We start from the raw sequence: 23,562 nt of genomic DNA, 5'->3' as shown, positions 1-23,562 counted from the left end.
ATGGAATAGGTTGGTGTCTGGTACTGGGGCTTGTAGTTGCGGCTGGGATATTGTGTTTGTGGCATTGGTGACCATTTTGGAACAGATATTTGTACAGAAATAAAGCCACACTTGTTGCTGAACATATTCATAGAAAATGCAAAATATATTCTAGGTCCAATTGTTGACAGAACTACAATATTTTTATTATAGTGTTAGTCCAAAGAGTTTCCAGCTGTATATCCCTCTAATCAGGTGGGCTAAAGACAGTTTATGGATTTCTTGTCCTTGATCCATCGATAGACATGATCTGCCCATTTGTAAGAAATGCCATCATGGGGTCCGTTTAGAATGACAATTCCATGTCTAAGATAAAAAGCATATTTAATTTTAAACACAATAAAGTACATCGTAATGCAAAGAGACCAATCTTGCTTTGCTGCTTAATTGGTCTCCTTTCTGTAGCAAATCAGATTATGTTGACCTATTCAGTACTTAACGGAAAAGTCACCTCCAGAAAGGCTGAAACCGATTTCCACCAACTGCATTGACGCTGACACCAGAATGGCAACGCATCCAACAGGGAGAGGGAAGATAATGTGAATTTATTCAAAAATTGTAACCTAAGTCTTATAAAAAAGTTTTACAGTTTTCAAAATTATAAAAAAAAGGAAACTTTTCCAGTTCTTCCTGTGCTAGTCCAATATCTGAGGCAACATCAAAGATTATAGTGCTTATGACATCTTTTATTCAATTCACATAGAAAAGCATGCAGTATTAATGTAAAACAGTACAGTATTAATGTAAAATGTTCAGTGCACATTAGGTAAACAAGTCATTAGCATACAAACCCATTTTTATGGTCTACACAGGCGTACTGAACATGTTCTGAATAACAATGCTTTGTGGAAACTAAATTAAAAATTGTGCTTAACTTCAAAAAAAAAAAAAAAAAAAAAGCCATGTTTTCAGTCTTAAGGAAGATGAGAGGTTTTCTAACTGAAATGCTGAAACACTGAAACGAGAGAGGCTGCTACATTATATACACACTTTAACTACAGTTTCAGTATAGAATAGTGCCATGCAAATAGGTCTAAGCAGCAGTAGCAGTTTCCTCAGGAAGTAAAGTTTTACAACAAGAATTTACAGTGTTTTATGGCAAGTGAACAATTATTACCAGTAGCAGCGTTACAAGAATTACCATTACCGTGTAGCATAGGAAATTAAACTTTTAAAAGCAAGTTCTTTCCCATATAAAGGGCTGGTTTAACAAGAACATTTAAAATTGGTCATATTCAAGGAGGACATAACTGCTGCTCAAAGAGAACTTCACATAACCTGACAATTAAAAAAAAAAAAAAAAAGTAAGAATTTACAAAACAAAACCTTCTATCAAAGAAGAAAGCTCTGAATGGTTCTTCTCTAAGTGAAACAATTGAGGTGCTGAGAGAACATTCAGGTTTCAAAAGAGACAGAATCAGGTCACATGGAACTCACCAGAAATTAAGTTCACTTGGGCATTTTTAAATGTTCCCATGTTGGCACTAAGACTACTAACTTCAATTCAACAAGAGTTAGTTTTTAGTAGTTTTTGAGGGACTAGCACTAGAAAGGCTGCTTTGAATTTTTCTTTTGGTCGACTGATTGACACTCTTATGTTTCTTTTCAGGAATAAAGGAAGAAGCCCAAGGAGACTGAAGTTGGTTGTGAAGATTATGAATCTCAGATGACACCTTAAAAATAGAGGAACCCAACTTTTGTTCTTCAAATAGCCTTTGCGAGTTACTGAAAAGAAAACTTTGGGAAAACTCTCTTTGAAATAAACAGTTCTGAGGTTTGATTTCGCTAGTTTCTGAATTTTGGCCTGAAAACAATGGGAAGTGTTCATTCATCTCTAGTCCAGATGGAGAGAGGATTGAAAATGTAGCAGGTTTCCAATCTACCAATTGCTCACTTGATTCAGGACATTTTACACTGTTTTGTTTGTTCCTTTCTTCCAGCTTCTTATCGGATTCATTCAGGAGTTCAGAACACTGTGTTGACTTTGAAGGATTCTCAAGCTCAGAGGACTTAAAGTTGTAGTAGGGACTCTTGCTATTGTCAGATTCGGACATCATGGAGTCCAGCTCAGAAATTTTATCAAGGTAAGCAGCATCCATGGATGCTTCACTGGACGTTCTTGTGCGGTTCATTTCTGAAGAGCGGATAGTATGTAATCTTTTAGATAAAAGAAGTTCATGCTTATCGCTGGACTTTGCCGATGGCTCTCCTGAATGACTAGTAATTGCATTTTGCTCTGAACCTTCAAAATCTAAGTTCTCAGCATAGTTTGTTGAGCAGCTATTCCAAAACACTGGCTTTGCTGAAGTAAAACAAGTCACCTTCTTCTGGCTGTTGCAGGGGCTTGCACTATGTTCTGGAGAATCTTTGTTGCAATCATCTGAAGTGTCACAAAAATCATCAAACTCCAGTTTCCTTAGAAAGGCAGATGGCTTCCCCGTACTCTCTTGTTTTACGAGAGGACTCTCTTTGATATCAGGGGTGTTCAACTGGAGGCAACTGAGAGACAAAGAAGGTGTACATGGTGCTGGAAGCTCATAAAGTTCTTCATCTTTATATGGTGCACAATCCTCACCTTTATCCCACTGTGGTTCTAAGCAGGCATCCATATTTGTAGCAGCTATATCCAGGAGAACTTCCTGACACCCTGAAAATAGTTCTTTGTTTGTCGGACGACTGCGTGTGACTGGCCCATTTGAACTGTCTTGACTAGCAGAGTTTGAGCAAGCGCCATCGCTATCTAAGAGTCCATTACCTGACAATTGCTCAAGATTGTCAGGACTTTGGCTGGTAGTTAAAGTCTTTTTCTCTAGTCTTTCTACTTGGCTTTTCAATGATGCAATGTCTTCTTCACTGCTTTCACTTCCTTTATTATCTGTGAAAAGTGCTCTCTCACTAACAGTACTCACATTTTGGGTTTCTCCACTTGATCCTTTCAGCTGCGTAAGCTGACCCTCCAGTTCTTCTATGTACTTGTCACTTCTTTCCAGTGCTTTTTTCAGACGGTTCGTTTCACGTTCACACTGCTCTACTTTGGACTGAAGCGCAGCTGCCGTAAACCTACCAAACCTGCAAGAAATGTGAAGAGAGAAAATGTTAAGTTGAAAGAATTGATTTGTTCTACGTTTTTTCAAACCTTGACAAATAAATTTCCTAATCTAGTTTCAAGAAGAGACAATACTGTCAACACACACCATGTTAATTTGAAAGTAAAAATATAGTCCCATTCAGGATTGTAGTTACCGGCTAGTAATGAAAAAAAATCATATTGTATAGGTGGAGGTGAATACATGAAACACATCTACCACTCAAAGTTATAGTGAAGCAATAACAAGCAGAAGATTACCCTTCCAGGGGCTGGATCTATCAATTCAACTCAAATATGCATGAAGAATTATCCCCTAAAACAATGGCAAAGATTTATGGGAACATTTGAATGGTGGCCCACATCTTGAAATATTTACATTCAATCATTTTCCTACAGTACAGCAGAGTTTTACAATACATTTCTTACACAATGTCACCTTGTCAAATATAAAATGCCAATATGAAATTCAGAAATTGCAACAATCCTTAGAGGTGGATTAAAATACTTATTTGGACCATTTCAATTACATTCATCTTAGCCTCTCCTTGGGCTTCACATGTACTTTAACTTAGTTCAGTGCTACCTGATTTTATAGGTTTTACCATTGTAATGTCAATCTAATTACACTTCCTGGATTCCAATATATAAAACTGGCATTTGTGATTGCAAGAGTTGCACATAATACGTTCGCACAATTTCTAGCTAGAGCATATTTTAATTTGCAAAGTTACAGAAGAAAGTGTAGATACCTCTACACACACACACACACACACACACACACTCTTACTTTAGGGAAGGTCATCTATATGCCTACCCAATTCTAACCTGCCTCTGACAGGTAGACATGAGGGAATCTCCTGCTCCATCTGAGACTTTTAATTTACAGAAAGAAAACAAATTAAGTTCGGATATTATGAGGAGGGAAAAACCTGCAGCCACTTTAAAACCACATCATCTATTTATGCTGGGCTGTTTGCTTTTCCCCCTATGCACAAGCACTGATTTACATTCACTCTTACAAGAAACTATTACCAGGCACAGAGACTGTGCATATAAGGTCCTCTTTGGAGCCTCTGTGCATATAAGGAACCTCTTTCCCATCCCCAAACTTTTGTTTCCCAGCCCTACTTATCACAACCCTCAGGCCAATGAGGTCTGAATGCAGGTTCATCCCCAGTCTGTGAATATCATCTCTGAAACAGCCAGAGGCATTGCTACAGAGCAACATGTGTGTTGCCAGCAAATGACTGAGTCAGATTTTGATTCTTGAATTCTGATCCCTGAACACCAGCTGACTGATTTTCCAGAGGTGGTGTACGCTAACAATTACAGCCGAAGCCAATGGAAGCTTGGGGTGCTCAAAACTCCTGAAGAAGTTGGATACAGCATCAACCTCATTGGTGCTACAAGAGGGAGGAAACAGTGATTTACACCCACCTACGGAATTGGCTACAAATCTCATTTTCAGCTCGAAGTGGTAAACCAGTACAAGACAAGCTTTCCATACTTAGCCATGCATTGCTTTGTAAATAAGGAATAACTTCGCTATTACATGTGTTTAAAGGGAGACAATCAACCTAGAATAACACAATATCTGAATTTGGTTTACTTTGTGTATAGTCAGTTTCACCATTTTCCCTGTATAGTTAGTCAGTTCTTCCCGATGATGTGGGTCTTTCATATGTAGCAGTATGGGAGGGGAAAATGTTTTTAAAAAGAAATAACACGGATTCTAAATCCACATATGTTGGCAGAGTACTCAGATAGGTGGAGTATCCGATGCCACTTTTCACTCATTTTTTTTTTTTTTTTTTTTAAACAGACTAGATTTAAAGTTCACTATGTTCCATTAAATACAATATGTCAACATATCTAGGCTTGTTTTTCCCCTTAATTTCAAAACTCAAATAGAGATAAATCAAATATGCCATAGTGAGTTATCTGAGCACTGCAAGGAGCACAGGAGATTTTTCCCTGCTTCCCAGGCCAGGGGTACTGTGCTGTATTTATTTTTGCTTCCTCTGAAGACTTTGGTATAGGCCACTGTATAAGCTAGCACAGTAGATGCAGTCTCATCTGATATGGCAACACACACACACACACACACACACACACACACACACACACACTCTCTCTCTCTAAAGTCATGATTAGCTTAAAAGCTAAGTGTAATCACTAGAGAGAAATGAAAATTGCTTATGCAGAGTAAGCAAAATTTTCCAGAGATTGTTGTAACAGACACTTTAACATAGAAATTAAACATGTTTTACATTTATATGCATACCTGGCAATTTTTTTAATGGAAAAACTGTGTAATATGTTTATTTAATGCAAATAGCATTAGTGACAACCTCAAAATTTGCTTACCAAGAGGAAGCATTGTAGTCTCAAGTGCAAGTTTTAGAACACGTGCCTCAGGAAAAAATGAAGTTTGTCATTCAAAAGCAAGCAGTATTGCTAATATGTTAATTGTTGTAGGGAGACGTGTCTGGGAATTTGTGTTTTTAGAAAAAGGAGCATCATACAGACCACCTACAAATAGTTACACCCGCAATGAAGCATCAAAGTAGTAGAGCAACTTTCTATCCCTACTTTGAGGCTTGTGTGCATTTAAAATCCAAATTTTCAAGGCTTCCATACTATTTTTTCTCCCCCAGCCAGCCATATTAGTTCAAATATTTAAGTAAATTACTCGATGGCCAGGAAAAGTTCTATGTAGTTATAGTGACTGTCCACACATTGGACTGTCTTAATAAGAAAGTTGTGATCTGAAAATTAAAAAACAAAAACAAACAAAAAACAGTCTGACATCTGAGCTCCAAGTCAGCGTGCCAAGAACATAGATAGGTTCGAACACTTTCAGGAGAATTACTTTCCAGCTTGTGGATATCATGAGAAGCCCATCAACAGAACTGCAGATATGCAATGTGAATGTTTTGGGGCAAGTACTTAATAATGCTTGTTGAGAGACTCTGTCTCCAATATTTTCAATGTTAAAAAAATCCAACAGTAATATATAAAGGAAGCTTGTATCTAGTCTATTCTTGTGTCTCAAATTCATCCTTTCACCCCCAGCAAGCGCAGAAGGCTGCCAGCCTAATGAGGTCCATACGCATGGCCCCACACAACAGAAATATATAAAGTCACTCCCTCTCTCAAGTTCTCTCTTCAGTCGAGTTTTATCAACAAAAAATATTGCAAGTCAAAGCTGGCAATGAGCAGTTAAACAGCCAGTTTCTCATCTGCCTCTGCAAAAAGTTACCAGCTGTAAGTATTTCTGTTGAGTAACAAGAACTGACATTCCTTTGCAGATATTACTGCAAGTTGTACTTCAATAGCCCTGTCATATTTAAATCAAAGTGAGATTCAAAAGTGTGTTCTCACTCAGAAAAGTGACAATGTAAAACTAAAGGCAGTTCGGACTCATGTTTATTGTCTATCACTAACTCCAGATCAAGTCTGTTTAGTTTCAAGTCAATAAATTTATGCTTCTAACTACCAGCTCAGCAAACTCAGCTGAGATTCTTTCCTTCCCACATCACCTCAGTAATAATTGTTCTGCAAGCGAAATTATGCCCTCAGCTCTGTACGTGCATAGTTTAAACTTATACAACAGAGTAAGTATAATAAACTACTAAAGCAAACAAGCCCTTTGTATTTTAACCATATACAAAGCACTAAAATAACATGGAGGTTTTGATTTCGAGGTGACAAGCCAGGAATTCAAGATCAAAATAGCAACTAGTCCCACAGCCCTCTAGTATATACTCCCATGAAACACAGGGATCTCCCACAGGGTGTGGAGTGAGGGAGGGGATGTGGTGTATATGTTACAAAACCCTGCAAAGCCCAAGACAATAGACTTAAACCACCCTGGAATTATTATCTTAGCAGCTGTTCAGGGGCTAGCTATCAGGGCCTCTGAAGCCTGTGGGCTCCTAGATTTTGAGGGGGTCCATGGACTGATTCATTGGGGGGAGGAGGGGGGGATGAGAGGAGAAGAGGCTCAATTGGGCTCCTGTGAACTCTCTGCATGTAGGTGAGGCAGCTCCTCTGCTAAACTGTCCTCTAGTTACAGAGGGTGAGGGGCAGGAGAGAGGGGAAGAGCTGCTCTGTGGCAGGAAGCAGGTATGGGGGGAGGGGGTGCAGAGCACAAAGAGATGCAACACTATCCTCCTCCTCCTCTCAGCAGCAGCACCTCCTCCCCAAAGATAGAAGGCTACACCGCCACAGCTCTAGACAGCAGCAGCTCCTCTTCTGTCCCTGGAAGAGAGGAAGAGAAGGAAAAGGAGGGAGAAGTAAGCAGGGAGACACTGGGATCCAGGGTGGGGAAAAAAATAGAATATGGGTGACAAAAGGGGCTAAACAGCACAAGACCAACAGAAGACAGGGTGTACCAGGAAGTGAGCGAGGGGGGCAGGCAATGGAAAGTGGGATGAACATGAAAGATACAGAATGAGAGGAAAGGGGATGCTACGTTTGAAAGAATAAGACTTCTTAGAGCATCACAGGACCAAGTGGCATGGAGGCTAGTGAAAGCAAGGTTAGTGCTCTGCACCAATTAGTTCTTAATAGCTGTGTTGTGACGTTTTAATACATAAATGTGAAAAAATGGGCCAAATGTTCTTCTTCAAAGGTAAATTAGTCTAATTACTACCTCCTGAAACCTCTCTTGCTGGTTACAGAGCGAATATCGTCCTTAAAAGATTAAGCTACACCAGCTCTGGCTGAATATTTTTGGACACTGCTTTAAGAGGACTGGGGAACGGGGACAGGAATTTCCCTTTCCCAGAGGAGAGTCCAAGGTTCGAAGCTGAACAACAAACAAGAATGTTCACTTTTTAGGGAGGATCTTCAGTATGGGGGTTGAGCATATTAGAAGTGTATTAGCAAAATGAGTGTTTGCAGATAGGAAAGGAAGTGGTCTCATTTTCATGCACTGATATTCCATCAGTGTGGATGACTACTGGGAATCAGCAAGCAGGAAGGAGAAAAAAAAATTAGAACTCGGGAAAGATAAGGTAACAAGCAACAGCAGCGTACAGGTCCCAGTGACCAAAAGCAGCAATACATCCACGTTGTGAATGGCTGAAGCAAGGACCATACTTGGGAGTCTCTCTGCCCACTGTGTTGATATGGATATTATAATAAAGTGATCCCTAATGATGTCCAGGAGAAATTTATTACAACTTCTGAGATTGCCGTTCTGACCCTGTATGTAGGTACGAATGTTCCAGCAGGTATCATGTTGTATGTAGCAGCACAACACCAGCTGCAAGAGAAATACTAAAGGACTCATTTAAAACAGGCAGAAAACAGGATTTTTTTTTTTTTTTTTAAAAGAAGATTCAGCCTGGGGGAAAAAAACCCCATGCACATAGAACAAAGATATTCAGTGGACAGGAGGTACCTGGAAAACAATGACACCAAATGACGCTTGCACTGGCTTTTTAATAGTGGACAGTAAATAAGAATTGCATGCAGTGCAATAAGGAAACAAACAAAAAAAAGCCAATGCAAGTCTGGGCTGCATACATGGGTAGGCCAATCGTGGAGCAGGGAGTTAACTGTCTCTATAGGACATAGATACAACCGTTTTTGGAACATAGCAAGATGATGTTGAGAAATTGGAGGAAGCTCTGGTAAGAACTATAACAAAATACTGGAGGCTAGAGGGACTGATATACAAGGAAAGATTTTTAAAAAGTGACATATGTAGCTCGGGTATGAATGACTAACTGATGAGAAGGAAACATGGTAACAGTCTATAAGGAATTTAGACTTTTGCTACCCCTCATCACAGAGGGTTCCGAAAAGGAATTTCAACATCTAGGAGATTATATTTCCAACAGCCACCATGACAAGGAATGGATGAAGCTGCCAGGTGAGCAGGTGCCTGGACTCTTCTTAATGGTTCTCAAACATGGAAGTGCAGTTCTCCAGAGGTCTGGAGTTTCGGCAAGCCCAATAACTGTGCCTGAATAATCTGAAGAATTGAAAGATGGAAACTGTTGGTCTGGAGATGAAGAGGGGAAATTAAACGTGGTACCTCTCCTCCAGCAGGTCTAGGTTGGTGGATTAGGAAAACAGCCCTGAAGTGAGGCAAAATTTGGTGTGGGAACCAGTGAAATTTTGTCCAGCTTCAACAAGCAACTGTGATGCTGAAACATCAGCAACATCCTGCAAGTTTCGCAGACAGACAGTCTCCTGGAAGGACAGAGCCCTGATGGGATCATCCAGGAAGTGATTCCCAAGTGGATCCCCTCCTCCTCTGGGTTGCTTAGCCTGGAGAAGACCACTAGGATCAAGGACAGGCCAAGAAACAAGAGCCATCAAGCATGTGGCTTTATGAAATCTGAAGCAAGAGTAGTTGCACAGATGTTGGAACCTTGCCCCAGTGAGGAACGTTTGGGGTAGAGCCTATCATTCATTGTTTTCCATTAACAGACACTGATGGTTCACAGCGGAAAGTCTGGAAGAGCAGTGTTCAAACTCTAGTCCATCTAACTTGGAACAGAAATACGTGCTTGTACATTTTTACACACTGAACTTGAGCAAAAATCAACATATTGACATAACATTGGAAAGTATCCCCTTTCATCTTCTGCAGGCAACCACATAACATACACACGCCTCTTCCCCTCATGATCAATCCCTAACACAAAAGAGAAGTGTTGGTCTCCTTTAGGCCACGAAGGATGGCTAAGCCCTATTTGTTGCGTGAAGTGGTATTGTTTATTTCTGAGTTGTAGAAGTAGGATTTGAACAGAATCCAGAAAGAAGCAAAAAAAGGCTGCTTGCTGGATTCCAAGAACTACCTGGACTTCATTTGAAAAGAACCTCCTTTTTGGTCTAAGAGGGTTGGAGAGGCCAAACAACTGTGTTCAAAGCCTCTCCAAAAAATTAAGTAACAAAGTCAGTTTGCATCCAAGGATGGCGAGTATCACAAGGCAAGAAGGATGAGGTCTTCTGAGGCATCCCACAAAACTGACCATATGGTTTGCAAGTCCTGACTCAGCTGCTGGAGATTAAAACTTTTGCACCTAGAATGCTGAAATTTTCCTCAGAATTTTGTCCCACAACACAGAAGCTCAGGAGATAATTATACTGGACTTATCTGTTCTCAGGGCGGTTGAAGAAGGGTGTCTTTCCTGGAAGCGGACAGCAGTTGGTCTCAGAGTACTGTCCCAAGAGCACTCTTGCTGTAAAAGTCAGAGATGGGAGTCCAGTTTTGAAACCATAGAAAGGACATGTGTTCTCTACTGTATACTGTGCATACTGCAACCTGTCATACTTCCTTTTACTAGGGGCCTTCCACTCATTCACAAGGCCACTTGGTTCTCCAGCAACTGAACTAGGAAAACAGTGTTTCCTTTTCCAACTTTTTTGGGGGAAGGGAGGGGGGAGAGGATGCTGCAGGGGTAGAGAATCTATTGCAATAAAGGACAATCTTGCCGTATTTGAAGTTCCAAATTCCTATCAGTTTTGAAAATAAATAAATAAGTCCACTGCTGACACGAGTTTCTATCTTTACCCAAGTTAGCCAGAGCAAAGATTATTTTGAAGTTCTCAGTAAAATTTGTTTAGAGAAGTTGGAATGCCAATTCAAACAACAATGAACAATTTTGATTTTTCTACAGGACATATCAAGACTCTTCCTGCCACATTACAGATGTAATTTCATGATTGCTCTGTGGGAAACCAATCCAATTCACCTTAAAAAGACTCAAAGCAGTTTTGGTTTTGTTTATAATAATTAAAATATTTCCAGGTTTTGTTTATATATATTTAGGAAACAGTGAACAAAATTTGTTTTAGAGTTAAACAAAATAGTATTTTTTATGCAAAGTTCAGAAATTACAGTGCCCAAAATTTTAAAAATAAATGGCAAGATAAACCATGAGATTAAAATGGATGGAAAAAAAAAAAAAAAAAAAAAGCATTAATGCCACTATATTCTGGATGCTACCGAAAGCTTCTCAGACTGGAATTTTATCTGGCAGGAGAAGGAATTAAATATTCAGGGCTGAGGATACCTAATAAGCCAATATAGAGCTGGTTAAAACAAATTTGAATCTAACTAAATCATAAAATACAGAATACTCTGGGTAGATAGGCCAGCTCCATCTCTCGCTTTGGGTAAAAAGTAAATATTATCAAGATGAATTTCTCCCAAGAATACTTTTAGATCCCAGTGGAGCTACCAGTTGACTCTTTTTAAGGCCATTAAATAAGATTCCTCAGCAGGGCTTGTGAGTTGCAAAAAAGGAAGTTAATAATATCACTACAAGAAATGCTTTATATTAACCAACAAAGAGGCAGGTTGTGTTTTCCCATAAAGTTACAAGCACAAAGTCAATATTATAAATGGATCTTTCCAAAAAAGATCTTCAATGCAGCTGCCATCAATGTTTCGACGTGCTTAAGTTTTCAGCAAAGGAGATGACTTGCGGTGCAATATTTAGATAAACTCTCACTAGTGAGAGATACACAAGGTGACCTCTACTTTGGGATAATGCAACTATGAGTACTGACAAATCTTTTTGTAGGCAAATTAACGATAAGGGTATTAACTGCATAAACTAATCATTTAAGTTCCATGCTCTGCTTCCGTCAGCTCACTAAAAAGTGCGATTTAAAGAGAAACAACAGTAATACTTCTAGATTAGGAATAGATTCAAACAGATGTTTAGTTTGGATTGGAATGAGACACCATTACAGACAACAATAGCTGGCTTCCCACATTCCTTACTGTTTTCTGAGGATTCTGCATACAAAAATCTATGTACACACTGAAAGTAATTGCTCAGATAAATCACTGTACTGGATACAAAAACAAAGAAAAGAACCCCTAATGTTGCATTGTGGGGTTCAGTGTTTATAATCTCAATTATTTCTCCAGGATTTGCTCAGAAAACCATAATTTTTAGTTGCAACTAACTACCAACCCTGCAAACTCATCTTGAGATCTTTGGGGATAAAGAGGGGAACTGCAGAAAGAGAGACCCCCTCCCTAAAAATAAAAGCCCACCACACAAACTGTGTTCTGCGTCCCACACATCATCAGACTTTTGGCCAAAATTCACTTTTGTGCAAGCAGAAGTTCCATTCTCGGGTTTTAGTGACATATAGGCTTTGTGCTGGCTCTCCACCTAGAGGAGGATTTCATCCTGGTGAATAATTTAGCCGATGTGTGAGCCAGAATGGGAACCAGCTCACTCTCCTGTAACACCACAAAGCCAGGAAAGGAAAGGAAGTGTTGGGCCTGATTCTTAGTTACCCTGAACATGAAATCAGGAATAGCTTCACCGTAGTCAATGGAGTTACACTGGTGTCAAACCTGTGAGAATCTGACTTAAAGAAATCAGAACTGGAAGAAACGCTTCCTGTAGTGCGTCCGTGATGAGCATGGGACAGACACCTCAGCAGAGAAGCGCAGTCAGCATGACAGTCTCTGCCTTTTGATGTCATTGTCCTCAAAGTTTTAATTGTTTAAAATGGTAAATTTACAGTGGAAGTCAGTGACAAGTTGCTATTTAAGAGGCCTAATCCTGCACAGTTTACTCGCATAGAAAACTCTACAAGTCAATGAAAGTTTCGACTGAACAAGGAGCTCAGGCACACACTATAAAAAACAAGAGAAACTACCTGTTGCTGCAGGTCATTTGGTAATCATCCCACCCCCTCTGCCAAAGAGAGTCTGATGCCAGCTTGAAAGAGAAGTGAAATTTCTTGAAAAGGAAAGCTGAAATTGAGTCCTACAGTACCGCCCAGGTAATGCAATGGTGATACTACAGAGATTGTACATTACATGTATTTGCTAAAATTGAAGTGGACACCCAGGTCTGTGCACAGGGAAACGCCAAATTCATATTCAAGCCACATGCACAACACTAAATACATCACCGTAATTTTAAGCTAAGGCTCCACAATAGTTAAAAATGGTCTATGAATAAAATATTGTCACTTTTAAAATGTTTACATACTTTTGAGGTGATCTACTATCAACTTCAGCCTTCAGTCGCAAATTCTCTCTCACAAGGCCACCATTTTCCAGTCTCAGTTTCTTATTTGCCTAACAAAAAAAACAAAAACAAAAAAAAAAGGTAAAAAATAATTAAGTATAGAGTAAAACAGAACTGGCTTATAATATTTATAAGACAAGCTGTTTGCGCTTTTTAAAGAGACAACATTAGGAAACTGCAGCTAGGAAACAGCCCTCAGACAGGGACACCACTTAAAAATTACCCTGGGAAATGGTTCGCAAAACTGAATAGAGAACAGACATTTTTTATTTATATCCCCAAAATACACTGCAAGGCTCCTATCTAGGGAAATAAACAGAGCTATGTTCGTTAGTAGAGAGAGTCATTAAGGGGATGTACTAATGGCAATTCCATGTTTTTTTTCACATGACTAAATACTTTAAGTACATTAACATTACAATGTGCAGGTATCAGCAAAACTAATGTTGAACAGCTTTTCTCCCCTCCAAACTAGAGTAAGATTACTCTGATTCTAAAAAAATAAAAGCTTAGTTATCCTATGGACGTAAATCCTTTATGACAAACTACTTGCCGTCTTCCTTCAGCATAGCTGCCATGATGTTAAGTTTAAGACTCTTGATTTACTGCCTCGCTCACTCTTTGAATTGAGGTCAATTTCTTCTTCTCAGTTCAGTGGACGGTCTTGTTAACAAGATACTTCATGTCAAGAGAAATTTTCCTGCTGCAATGTTTTTAGAGCAACTACTTTTTTTTTTTCCCCCCCTTCAAGTCTCCAACTAATGCAAAGGCCTAAAAACAGGGAGAAGAAACTCCTTGCACTTTGAAAACTGCTCAATCTTGATAAATTGGAAAGAACGCTGAGGACCCTGCAGACTTATGATTCATAACCTTAAATCGGGGTTCCCAAACTTGGTTCGCAGCTTGTTCAGGGTAAGCCCCTGGCGGGCCGCGAGACACTTTGTTTACCCGAGTGTCCGCTGGTATGGCCGCGGTTTGCCGTCCCCGGCCAATGGGAGCTGCAGGAAGTGACGTGGGCCAGGCCAACGCTTCCCGCAGCTCCCATTGGCCAGGAACAGCGAACCGCGGCCACTGGGATCTGCAAGCAGCTGTACCTGCGGACGCTCAGGTAAACAAAGCGTCTCACGGCCCGCCAGGGGCTTATCCTGAACAAACCAAGTTTGGGAACCTCTGCCTTAAATGGAGGTATTTACACAGTTTATATAATGCTAAAATTGTGACTTAAAGCCTCAAAAATAAACAAACAAATAAAATAAAATAAAATAAAAAAAAAAAGTTCTGTGATCAAAGCCCTTCTTCTTCCCTGTTCCTTGTGTTATGCACCAGACTCTGCTACTTTTTTGTTTGTTTGCTTTCAATGTTAATACTAAGCAATTATACCTTCTAAATACTGCAAAGACTCCGAGAGCCAAATTCTGGTGTTACACCAGTATAAATCCAGGACAGTTCCATTGCCGTTAATGGAGTTGTTCTAAATTTGCAACAGTGTAACTGAAAGCAGAATGTGTCTCGGATTAAATATGCTTTCAATTACACTGATGCAAATCCAGAACAACTCCATCAACTGCAATGGAACTGTCCTGGATTTATACTGGTGTAACAGTAGAATTTGGCCCTCGGAGTCTTTGTAGCATTTAGAAGGTATAAATCCTTAGTATTAATATTGTAAAAAATGATATGTCCTAAATATGCTAAAGCTTCAGTTTCCAGGAGGCAATCCAAGATTAAAAACAGAAGAAATAAAAGGTAGCAGCTTTAATAAATACAAGTTAAGTTTCCTCAATTTGTCCTTCAAGTTAACTTTGAAATTTCATTCTTATTCAAAAACTGTTTTAGGCAATTCTCCTTGCCCTTGAGAGTGTGTTTTAGAAGATTTCAATATTTAAGTTTGTTTTCATCTGGTTTTTAGTCTCTCTTCCCCTCCAAATCACAAGTTTTGCTTTACGCTGTAGTCAAGAAACCTAAAAAGCATCAACAAAATAGGTCCCAAATACTGCAGGGAGTGCAGAGTAAATTTACAAGTCTCCAGTATAGGATCTTTTGGTCCTAAACGTGCTAATGCTTGTCTAGTTTAGGTCAAAGGGCCAATGTGGATGAAGTCATAGAAGTTGGTCCAATAAAAGTTGTCGGTGAATGAGACGAGCATTCAAACTACACAGAACTCTTTTTCAGGTCTTTACATCAAAGGGTCAAGTTACTCTGTTTCAGCATACTGCATCGAAAATATTAGCTAGCAAGGAGGGCAATAATGCAAAATCTGTTTAAGGCAATTGGGCTGTTTTTGGCAAAATAGATATATTCTATAATTTGTTTCAAGCTGAAGACTCTTGTCCTCAATACTGAAAACAAGTGCTAGTATAATCCAATTACTGAGCCATGGGATGACAGACAAGTTGAAAGTCACATGCGAGATTGACTAGAACAAGCAAAAGCATCAATAGTCACTATTTTCTCTCTCTTCCTTTTGGAGCTATGAAGTACTCAAAAGGTCAAACTGACCCTCACCCCATTTGAATAACATGAAACAATTACACTGCTATGTGATTAGAGAAGCAGACATTTGTTACCTCCTTTAACTTTTCCACATCATCTTTCACTTTCTCATATAGATCATTAGCAGCTTTAAGTTTCTTGGTCCATTCTTCTACAGTTTCTGGGCCAGCTCGGCTCGCCTCATCTGTAGACTGATGACTTTCTTCATGTGTGTTACACAGACCCAAGGCCCCAGGATCCAGAACCGTTTTGAGCTGCGCTTCCAAGCTAAGGTTTTTACCTCTTAGCTCTTCCACTTCTTTCTGCAAGGATTCTATTTCATCCTGAAAGTGTTACAAACCCAGGAAGTACAAGAATGCAACAAACCAGAAAAAGATATAAAAATTAACAGCAATTACCTCGGGACTTAATTCTCTAAATGCTTTATATGTAGAGATCCTCTGGACACTAGGATGGGTGCCCTGCCTGCAAGGAATTTATTACAGAACTTTTCGAAGTGCACCAATGGATTGACCTCCGGGCAGGTTTTGGAAGGCTGCATTCTGGAGTGTAGCTTAGGATTTCAGCGATGGGCAGAGGAATTCCCTCTGACTATATATAGCAAGCGCATAAGACTATATGTGGACTGGACACTTTACACAGTGAAGCGTTATCCATTGGAGTGCACATTTTGAGGGGCCAGCCTCTACACAGTGTGCTCACATGGACAGTCTGCTACCTCATTTGCTGCTGTTAAAGAATGAGAAATGGGGAAGAGATCTTACGAAAGACCAAGGTATAGAAAAAGGTCTTGAGCTGCATGTTTGGAGACAAGAATGTAGGGGGGGTGGGGGGGAATGTAGACTTCCATAAGCTGCCAAAAACAAACACTTGGAGGGGTGGGGGAAGGAAGAGGGTTATGGGAAAGCCTATTTGTGCCTGATACCTTGGCAATAGCTGTTCATGTGCTCTCTATACTAAAAGCCATGAAAGCATGTGTGTGGTCAAAACTGCTGTGGAAAGTAAGACTACAGGAGAATACACACTTATAAAAACCTAGGTCTTGCATTGATTCAGAAATGAAAAAAAAAAAAAAAAAAAAAAGTCACTTGATCTTCTGCATTGGATCCTCCACGTTTTACAGAGAGAAACTATTCACTGAGTTTTGGAGATTTATTCCCTTCAATTCTCAAGTGTAGTGACATTTGGGGGTGATGTGACAGGCATATTAGGGATCTCTTGGCTAGAGGTCTCCTCGGGCCTAACTTTTAGGCCCGACCCAGGCCCAAGCCCACCCGACCCGAGAAGGTTACGTCATATTCTTACCAAACTTGCCTCTGACTCTTCCCCCCCAAACCTGAGTAGCTGCCACTGCTTCCTGCCTGGGGTCAGCGCAGCAACAGCTGCATACCCTGCTCCTACTGGCTGCCAGTCCCTGCTGTGCTATTTGTGCTGGGGAGCGAGATGCACTGCAGCTCCTCAGCATGCAGCCACCCCTGCGCTGACCCCAGTGGCAGGAGAAGTAGAGCTGACCGGACCCAAGAGGGTCCAGCTGATTTCCCACCTGACCCGGACCCAATGCTTGTAGTCGAGTGCCATCAGGTTGCAGCGCTCCACTGCTCGGAGTTCCCCTGGCAGGGCTCTTCCGAAGACCTTGGGAGCAGCTGAAGCACATCTGTTTCTGCCTCCTCTTATTCCCTCACTAGGACAACACCACAGGTCTCAGGGAAGAGTTTAGAACTTGGAGCATTTATCTCTACACTGCTCCTACCAGGCTCACAAAATCTGAAGAGAAGGCAGCAGGCAACCATATGAACAGAGGAGGGCAGAGAAAGCATGGACCCAGGCATAACCGCCGACTCTCCCCTGTTCACAGGAGGTCTTTTATGCAGCAGGGGAGCAGAAAGATCTGCCGAGTGTTTTGTCATTTTAGAAAAACTCTGTACATTAAAAAAAAAAATTAGTCCATGTCAAAAAATGCAAGTTGACAGTGTTTCTCCAAGAAATGATTTTCTTTCATAGTCCAGACGGATTTCTTTAGAAGAAGCCCACTTTCTTACGCCTCTGGGCGCAGACATGCTTGTTTGGGTGCAGCAGCAGGAAGAGACAAGATAACCATAATGCATTAAAAATACTGTAAGTCACATGAAGGTAGGTAGGTAGGTAGGTAGGTGTGTGCGTGCGCAAGGGACTAAAGTCTACGGGCAGGATTTTTTTAAGTACTTGGCCTAAACTCTGCTCTCACTAAGTTAATAATAAAGCTCCTATTGACTTCAGTGGGAGCAGGGTAAGCCCCAATGCCAAGTTCTTCTGAAACTCCCCCCTTGAAGTCTCGATTAGGAGATGAATCCACACAAATTCAAATTATGTCCTAATCTTAAATCCACACAAACTCAAAATAAGATTAGGAGATAAATTTGAGTTTTAGTGTGTGTTCAAAATGAAACTTTTCTTAAAAAGAAAGTGTAGAAATTAAAGAGAAGAGTTGTACATAACAAGATAAGGTTAAAAGCTGTTCATCTGGAAGTTATCTTTGCTGTTACCTCATATTCTTTGTGGAGCAGTTCAAGTCTGGTTTTACGAAGATGTTTTCTGACTGTAGGACTAAATATAGGCTCACTTTCACTTGTTCCTCCTACAGCAATGTAAGATAAACAGCATTATTACTGGGTTTGTTTTTCAGTCCAAATCCAAAGTTAGTAAAATACATCATTTTTCTCCATTTGACTTTAGATTCCTATTTTTGTTTTAAAGAAAACTGTACTGCTAGATTCCACTGGGGAAGGGGAAATCAAACCTACAATTACCTAGAAAGATGGCTCATTTTGAGAGAGGGTTAGTAATCAAGCCTACTTTAATTTATTAAGTACGCTTGTTAAATATTTAAACATGTAGAGATGAGTCTCAACAAAAAACCCAGATGAGAACGTTTCCAAACTCTGGGAAGTGCAGGTCCCTCATTCAAATTTTGCAACTCAGACTCAACTTCAGGATAATTTTTCAGAAAAAAAAAGTATCTAGTCAGCCTCTGTATGGAACTAGTTGGCATTCCTGCTAGGTGCTCTCTCCTTGGGTTAGGGGGTCGCAATACATAGGCAGGATATACAATGGTTCTGTCCACTTCCAACAATTATGCTCTCTGGCCAACACTTTCAAAAGACTGACAGTTAATGAAGCCCACAGAAGCACATTGAAAAGTCAGATCACCCGTTTAGTCATTGTGTTTTAAAACGTGTTGGCCCATATCTATAAAGGATTATTCCAAACGTGCCTAAGAAACAGTATGGAAAACATTAGGACACATTTTCACCAAGGAAGAGTCTCATCTGTGAGCAAATATTGGAACATTATTTCAGTGGCTAACAGGCCCTTACCTATAATCTCCTTGCAGGGATTGTCAGGGGTGATAGGAATCCTACAAGCCGGACACTGACTATTGTTCTTCAACCATACATCAATACAAATGGAGCAGAACACGTGGTTGTTGACACAGATGACCGGATGGCGGACCTTTTTCCAAAAAAGAGATTGTAAAATATTTTAAAGCTATTTTAAGTTTATTTCGTTTTTGTCTATTATACATTACTACTGTCATTCAGGAGATATTTGGATTTAGCAGTAAAAATGGATCAAAGGGCATATTTCATGTACATTGTACAGTATCTTTCATTCAAAGTGACTCCCAAAGAACTTCATAAACTAATATACAGATAGTCCCACTGAAATGGAGCCACGTCTAGGTCAAGGATCACCTAGAGACAGGCAACAACGGATTCACAAACGGAGGGTATAGGAAAGGTTTTTGGCACAAGTCAAACCCGTGTTCTTGCAAGAACTGCCACTGGAGTATTTTGGATTAAGGTCTCACCTGCACTGTCTGGAAATAGACTTTGGAAGGATGAGGAGCTAAATCTACCCATCTGGGATTTCAACTAGTAGGTCCAGAGATCACTAACCCATTTCTCTTTCTAAAGGTGTGATACTGGTGTGCAATACACTGCAAAACAGCACAGGGTGGCTAACTGAAAGCTTATGCAACATGAACATTTACGTAAAAATTTTCACTTAAATTCTTGGATCACAAATGTATCGAGTTCAACAAGATGTTTGTTGCTTTGGAAGGGAAAACAAAGTACCAGGTTTACAGTAATAAGTGTTTCGAAAATATTACTAAAAACATTTCACACTCTCTCAATTTAAATTCCGTTTGGAAACAAACAGGCATCAGGATTCAAAACCAACTATGCAAGGAAGATTCTGCACTTCACTACGATATTTACCTGTTACAGAAAGTGAGGCTATGTTTCAGAAAATTAATTCATGCTCTCAAATCTCTTAAACCCAGCTCTGATTCCTATGCTTCTAAGAAGACTTTCAACTCACGTAACAGTACAAACACAAAAAAAACAAAATAAAATCACCCTCTATCTCCATCCAAAATATCTACTTTGGAAATAGACAAATAACACTAGATATTGCTTTAGGTACTAAAATGCCTCAGGTAGGAAATAATTAAAACCAAAGTTCAAACAAAACAAGAACTTCAGAAATATGATACCTTTTTAAATAAAACTGTTCATTTTCAAGATTTTTCCTTGGCTGCATTAAGAAGGAAGCCATAACAGATGGAAATGGGGGAGAGGGGAGAAAAGAAAAGAAAGAGAAAAAGAGGATAGCCAGTAATTTATTTGAAAGCCATATTGGATGGGTTTTGTAGTAATCATACCTATAAACTCAATCCTACACAAATTGAAAACAATGGACTCAGATGGAATAGAATCAAGCCCCACTACTGTCAGTCCATCCACCAATTCACCTCTCATGTCCCTGTTGTATTACAGGATTAACATTGTTAATAAGAACTTCCAAAATGACACTCTTGAAAAACTATGAACAAAGTGGAATCCAAATAATCAAATTATTTTAATTCACACCTTTAAAATGTAGACACCGATTTCAGATTAAGAGGGTCTTTTGACATTTAACCTAATTTATTCTCATTATTCAATTAAATTATTTCAAGTTGAATTATGTGATTGAAGTATCCATACACAAACTTGCACCAAAGAAGTGTTCAACTGATTTATTCCATTGTTTACAGTGTTGTCGGTCCCAGGATATTAGAGAGACAAGATGGGTGAGGTAATATTTTTCATTGGACCAATTTATTAGCCCAGGCCTGAAGAAGAGCTCTATGAAGCTTGAGAGCCTGCCTCTTTCACCAAACGAAGTTGGTCCAATAAAAGATATTGCCTAACCCACCTTGTGTCTTAAAACTAATTTAGTTATTTTGGTTCCAGATTGTATTTAAACCAGCCCTATGACTCCCTGGTTACAATAAAAGTTCTAAAATCATGAATCTTAATCTTAAAGTACTCTGGTTGCTTAGTACATCTCTTTACGAACAGTCTTACCTTATTTTCCCCACACATCAGCCAGAAGAGTAGCTTTTTTTTTTTGCTTTCATAGAATTATAGAACATAGGACTGGCAAGGACTGCAAGAGGACAACATTTCCAGCGCACTGCACTGAGGCAGGACCAAATAAGCCTAGACCAACCCTGACAGGTGTTTGTCCAACCTGTTCTTAAAAACCTCCTATAATGGGGATTCCCCAACCTGGAAGCCTATTCCAGATCTTAACTACCCTTACAGTTAGAAAGTTTTTCCTAATATCTAACCTAAATTTTTTTTTTCTGTCTATTAAGCCCATTACTTCTTGTCCTAGCTCCAGTGGTCAAGGAGAACAATTGATCAGTCTTCTTTATAACAGCTCTTAACATATTTGAAGATTTAACAGGTTCCTCCCTCAATCTTCTTTTCTCAAGATTAAATATGCCCAGTTGTTTTTTTTTTTTTTTTTTTAAACTTTCCTCATAGGTCAGATGTTCTAATCTAAACCATTTTTTGTTGCTTTCCTCTGAACTCTCTCTAATTTATCCACATCTCTCCTCAAGTGTGTTGCCCAGAACTGGACACAGTACTCCAGCTGAAGCCCCACCAGTGCAAAGTAGAGTGGGACAATTACCTCCTGTGTCATAGGGTACGTCTACACTTACCTCCGGGTCCGACGGCAGGCAATCGATGTTCTGGGATCGATTTATCGCGTCTTGTCTAGACGCGATAAATCAATCCCGGATCGATCCCGGAAGTGCTCGCCGTCGACGCCGGTACTCCAGCTCAGCGAGAGGAGTACGCGGCATCAACGGGGGAGCCTGCCTGCAGTGTCTGGACCCGCGGTAAGTTCGGACTAAGGTACTTCGAATTCAGCTACGTTAATAACGTAGCTGAATTTGCGTACCTTAGTCCGAAGTGGGGGGGTAGTGTGGACCAGGCCTTAGATACAACACTCCTGTTAATACACCTGTCAAGGCTGTATCCCCACTTTGAACTTTAGGGTACAAATGTAGGGGCCTGCATGAGGACTTCTAAGCTTAACTACCAGCTTAGTTCTGGTCCGCTGCCACCATTCCCTACCCTGGGAAGCTTTTAGAAACTTTTCACCAATTCCCTGGTGAATACAGATCCAAACTCCTTGGATCTTAAACAAGGAGAAATTGACCCTTCCCCCCTCCTTCCTTTCACCAACTCCTGGTGAAAACAGATCCAAACCCCCTTGGATCTTAAAACAAGGAGAAATCAATCAGGTCCTTAAAAAGAAGGCTTTTAATTAAAGAAAAAGGTAAAAATTATCTCTGTAAAATCAGTATGGAAAATAACTTTACAGGGTAATCAAACTTAAAGAGCTCAAAGGACCCCCCTCTGTCTTAGGTTCAAAGTACAGCAAACAAAGATAAACACTCTAGTAAAAGGTACATTTACAAGTTGAGAAAATAAAGTAAAACTAAGACGCCTTGCCTGCCTTTTTACTTACAAGTTTGAAATATGAGAGACTTGTTTAGAAAGATGGGGAGAACCTGGATTGATGTCTGGTCCCTCTCAGTCCCAAGAGCGAACAACCCCTTAAAACAAAGGGCACACACAAAAGCCTTCCCCCCCCCCCCAAGATTTGAAAGTATCTTGTCCCCTTATTGGTCCTTTGGGTCAGGTGTCAGCCAGGTTACCCGAGCTTCTTAACCCTTTACAGGTAAAAGGATTTTGGAGTCTCTGGCCAGGAGGGATTTTAGTACTGTACACAGGAGAGCTGTTACCCTTCCCTTTATAGTTATGACACGCCCCCCAAATCACAGATAGTGTTGGACGTTCGGTTCCACACTGGCTGTGATTTCTTCCTGGAGTTCTAGGAGAAAACAGAGTTAACAAGACACATGTACCTTTAGACATACTACTGATTATATAAAAACTAACAATATGTTTCATTCCAAGAACAATTGTTAACCAGTTAACTCTGGGAAACTTTCCTGGGAGAGTGCATCAGCCACTTTGTTAGAAGCTCCCGAAATGTGTTGTATTTCAAAATCAAAATCTTGGAGAGCTAAACTCCACCGAAGAAGTTTTTTGTTATTTCCCTTGGCGGTATGAAGCCACTGTAGCGCAGCATGGTCTGTTTGTAGTTGGAAACGCCGTCCCCAAACATATGGGCGTAGCTTTTCCAGCGCGTACACAATGGCGTAGCATTCCTTTTCGCTGGTTGACCAGTGGCTTTCCCTCTCAGACAGTTTCTTGCTGAGAAACACGACAGGATGGAATTCTTGATCCGGTCCTTCCTGCATTAAAACTGCTCCCACGCCTCGCTCGGAAGCATCTGTGGTTACTAGGAACGGTTTGTCAAAGTCTGGGGCCCTTAGCACAGGGTCAGACATGAGTGTTGCCTTAAGCTGGTTAAAGGCCTTTTGACACTTATCAGTCCACTGAACTGCATTTGGCTGTTTCTTTCTGGTTAGGTCTGTCAGCGGGGCGGCGATTTGGCTGTAGTGTGGTACAAATCGCCTATAATATCCGGCCAAGCCTAAGAAGGATTGGACCTGTTTCTTTGACT

General features: G+C 40.2%; 1 protein-coding gene across 1 annotated transcript in view; it reads right to left on the bottom strand.

Moving 5' to 3' along the window:
- Positions 1–1,553: 1,553 nt before the first annotated feature.
- The window catches only part of OBI1 (ORC ubiquitin ligase 1), a 34,648-nt gene continuing 12,639 nt past the window's right edge, over positions 1,554–23,562 (bottom strand). Inside the window, exons 2-6 of the mRNA XM_065423727.1 lie at positions 18,999–19,134; positions 18,168–18,259; positions 15,720–15,968; positions 13,114–13,202; positions 1,554–3,108 (exon numbers count right to left, since the gene is read on the bottom strand). Of these exons, the coding sequence (XP_065279799.1) occupies positions 1,554–3,108; positions 13,114–13,202; positions 15,720–15,968; positions 18,168–18,259; positions 18,999–19,134 (2,121 nt within the window). The remainder of the gene's footprint in view (positions 3,109–13,113; positions 13,203–15,719; positions 15,969–18,167; positions 18,260–18,998; positions 19,135–23,562) is intronic.

The sequence above is a fragment of the Emys orbicularis genome, chromosome 1 (assembly GCF_028017835.1).
Source record: "Emys orbicularis isolate rEmyOrb1 chromosome 1, rEmyOrb1.hap1, whole genome shotgun sequence".
Lineage (NCBI taxonomy): Eukaryota > Metazoa > Chordata > Testudines > Emydidae > Emys > Emys orbicularis.
This window is presented reverse-complemented; position numbering and strand designations above follow the sequence as displayed.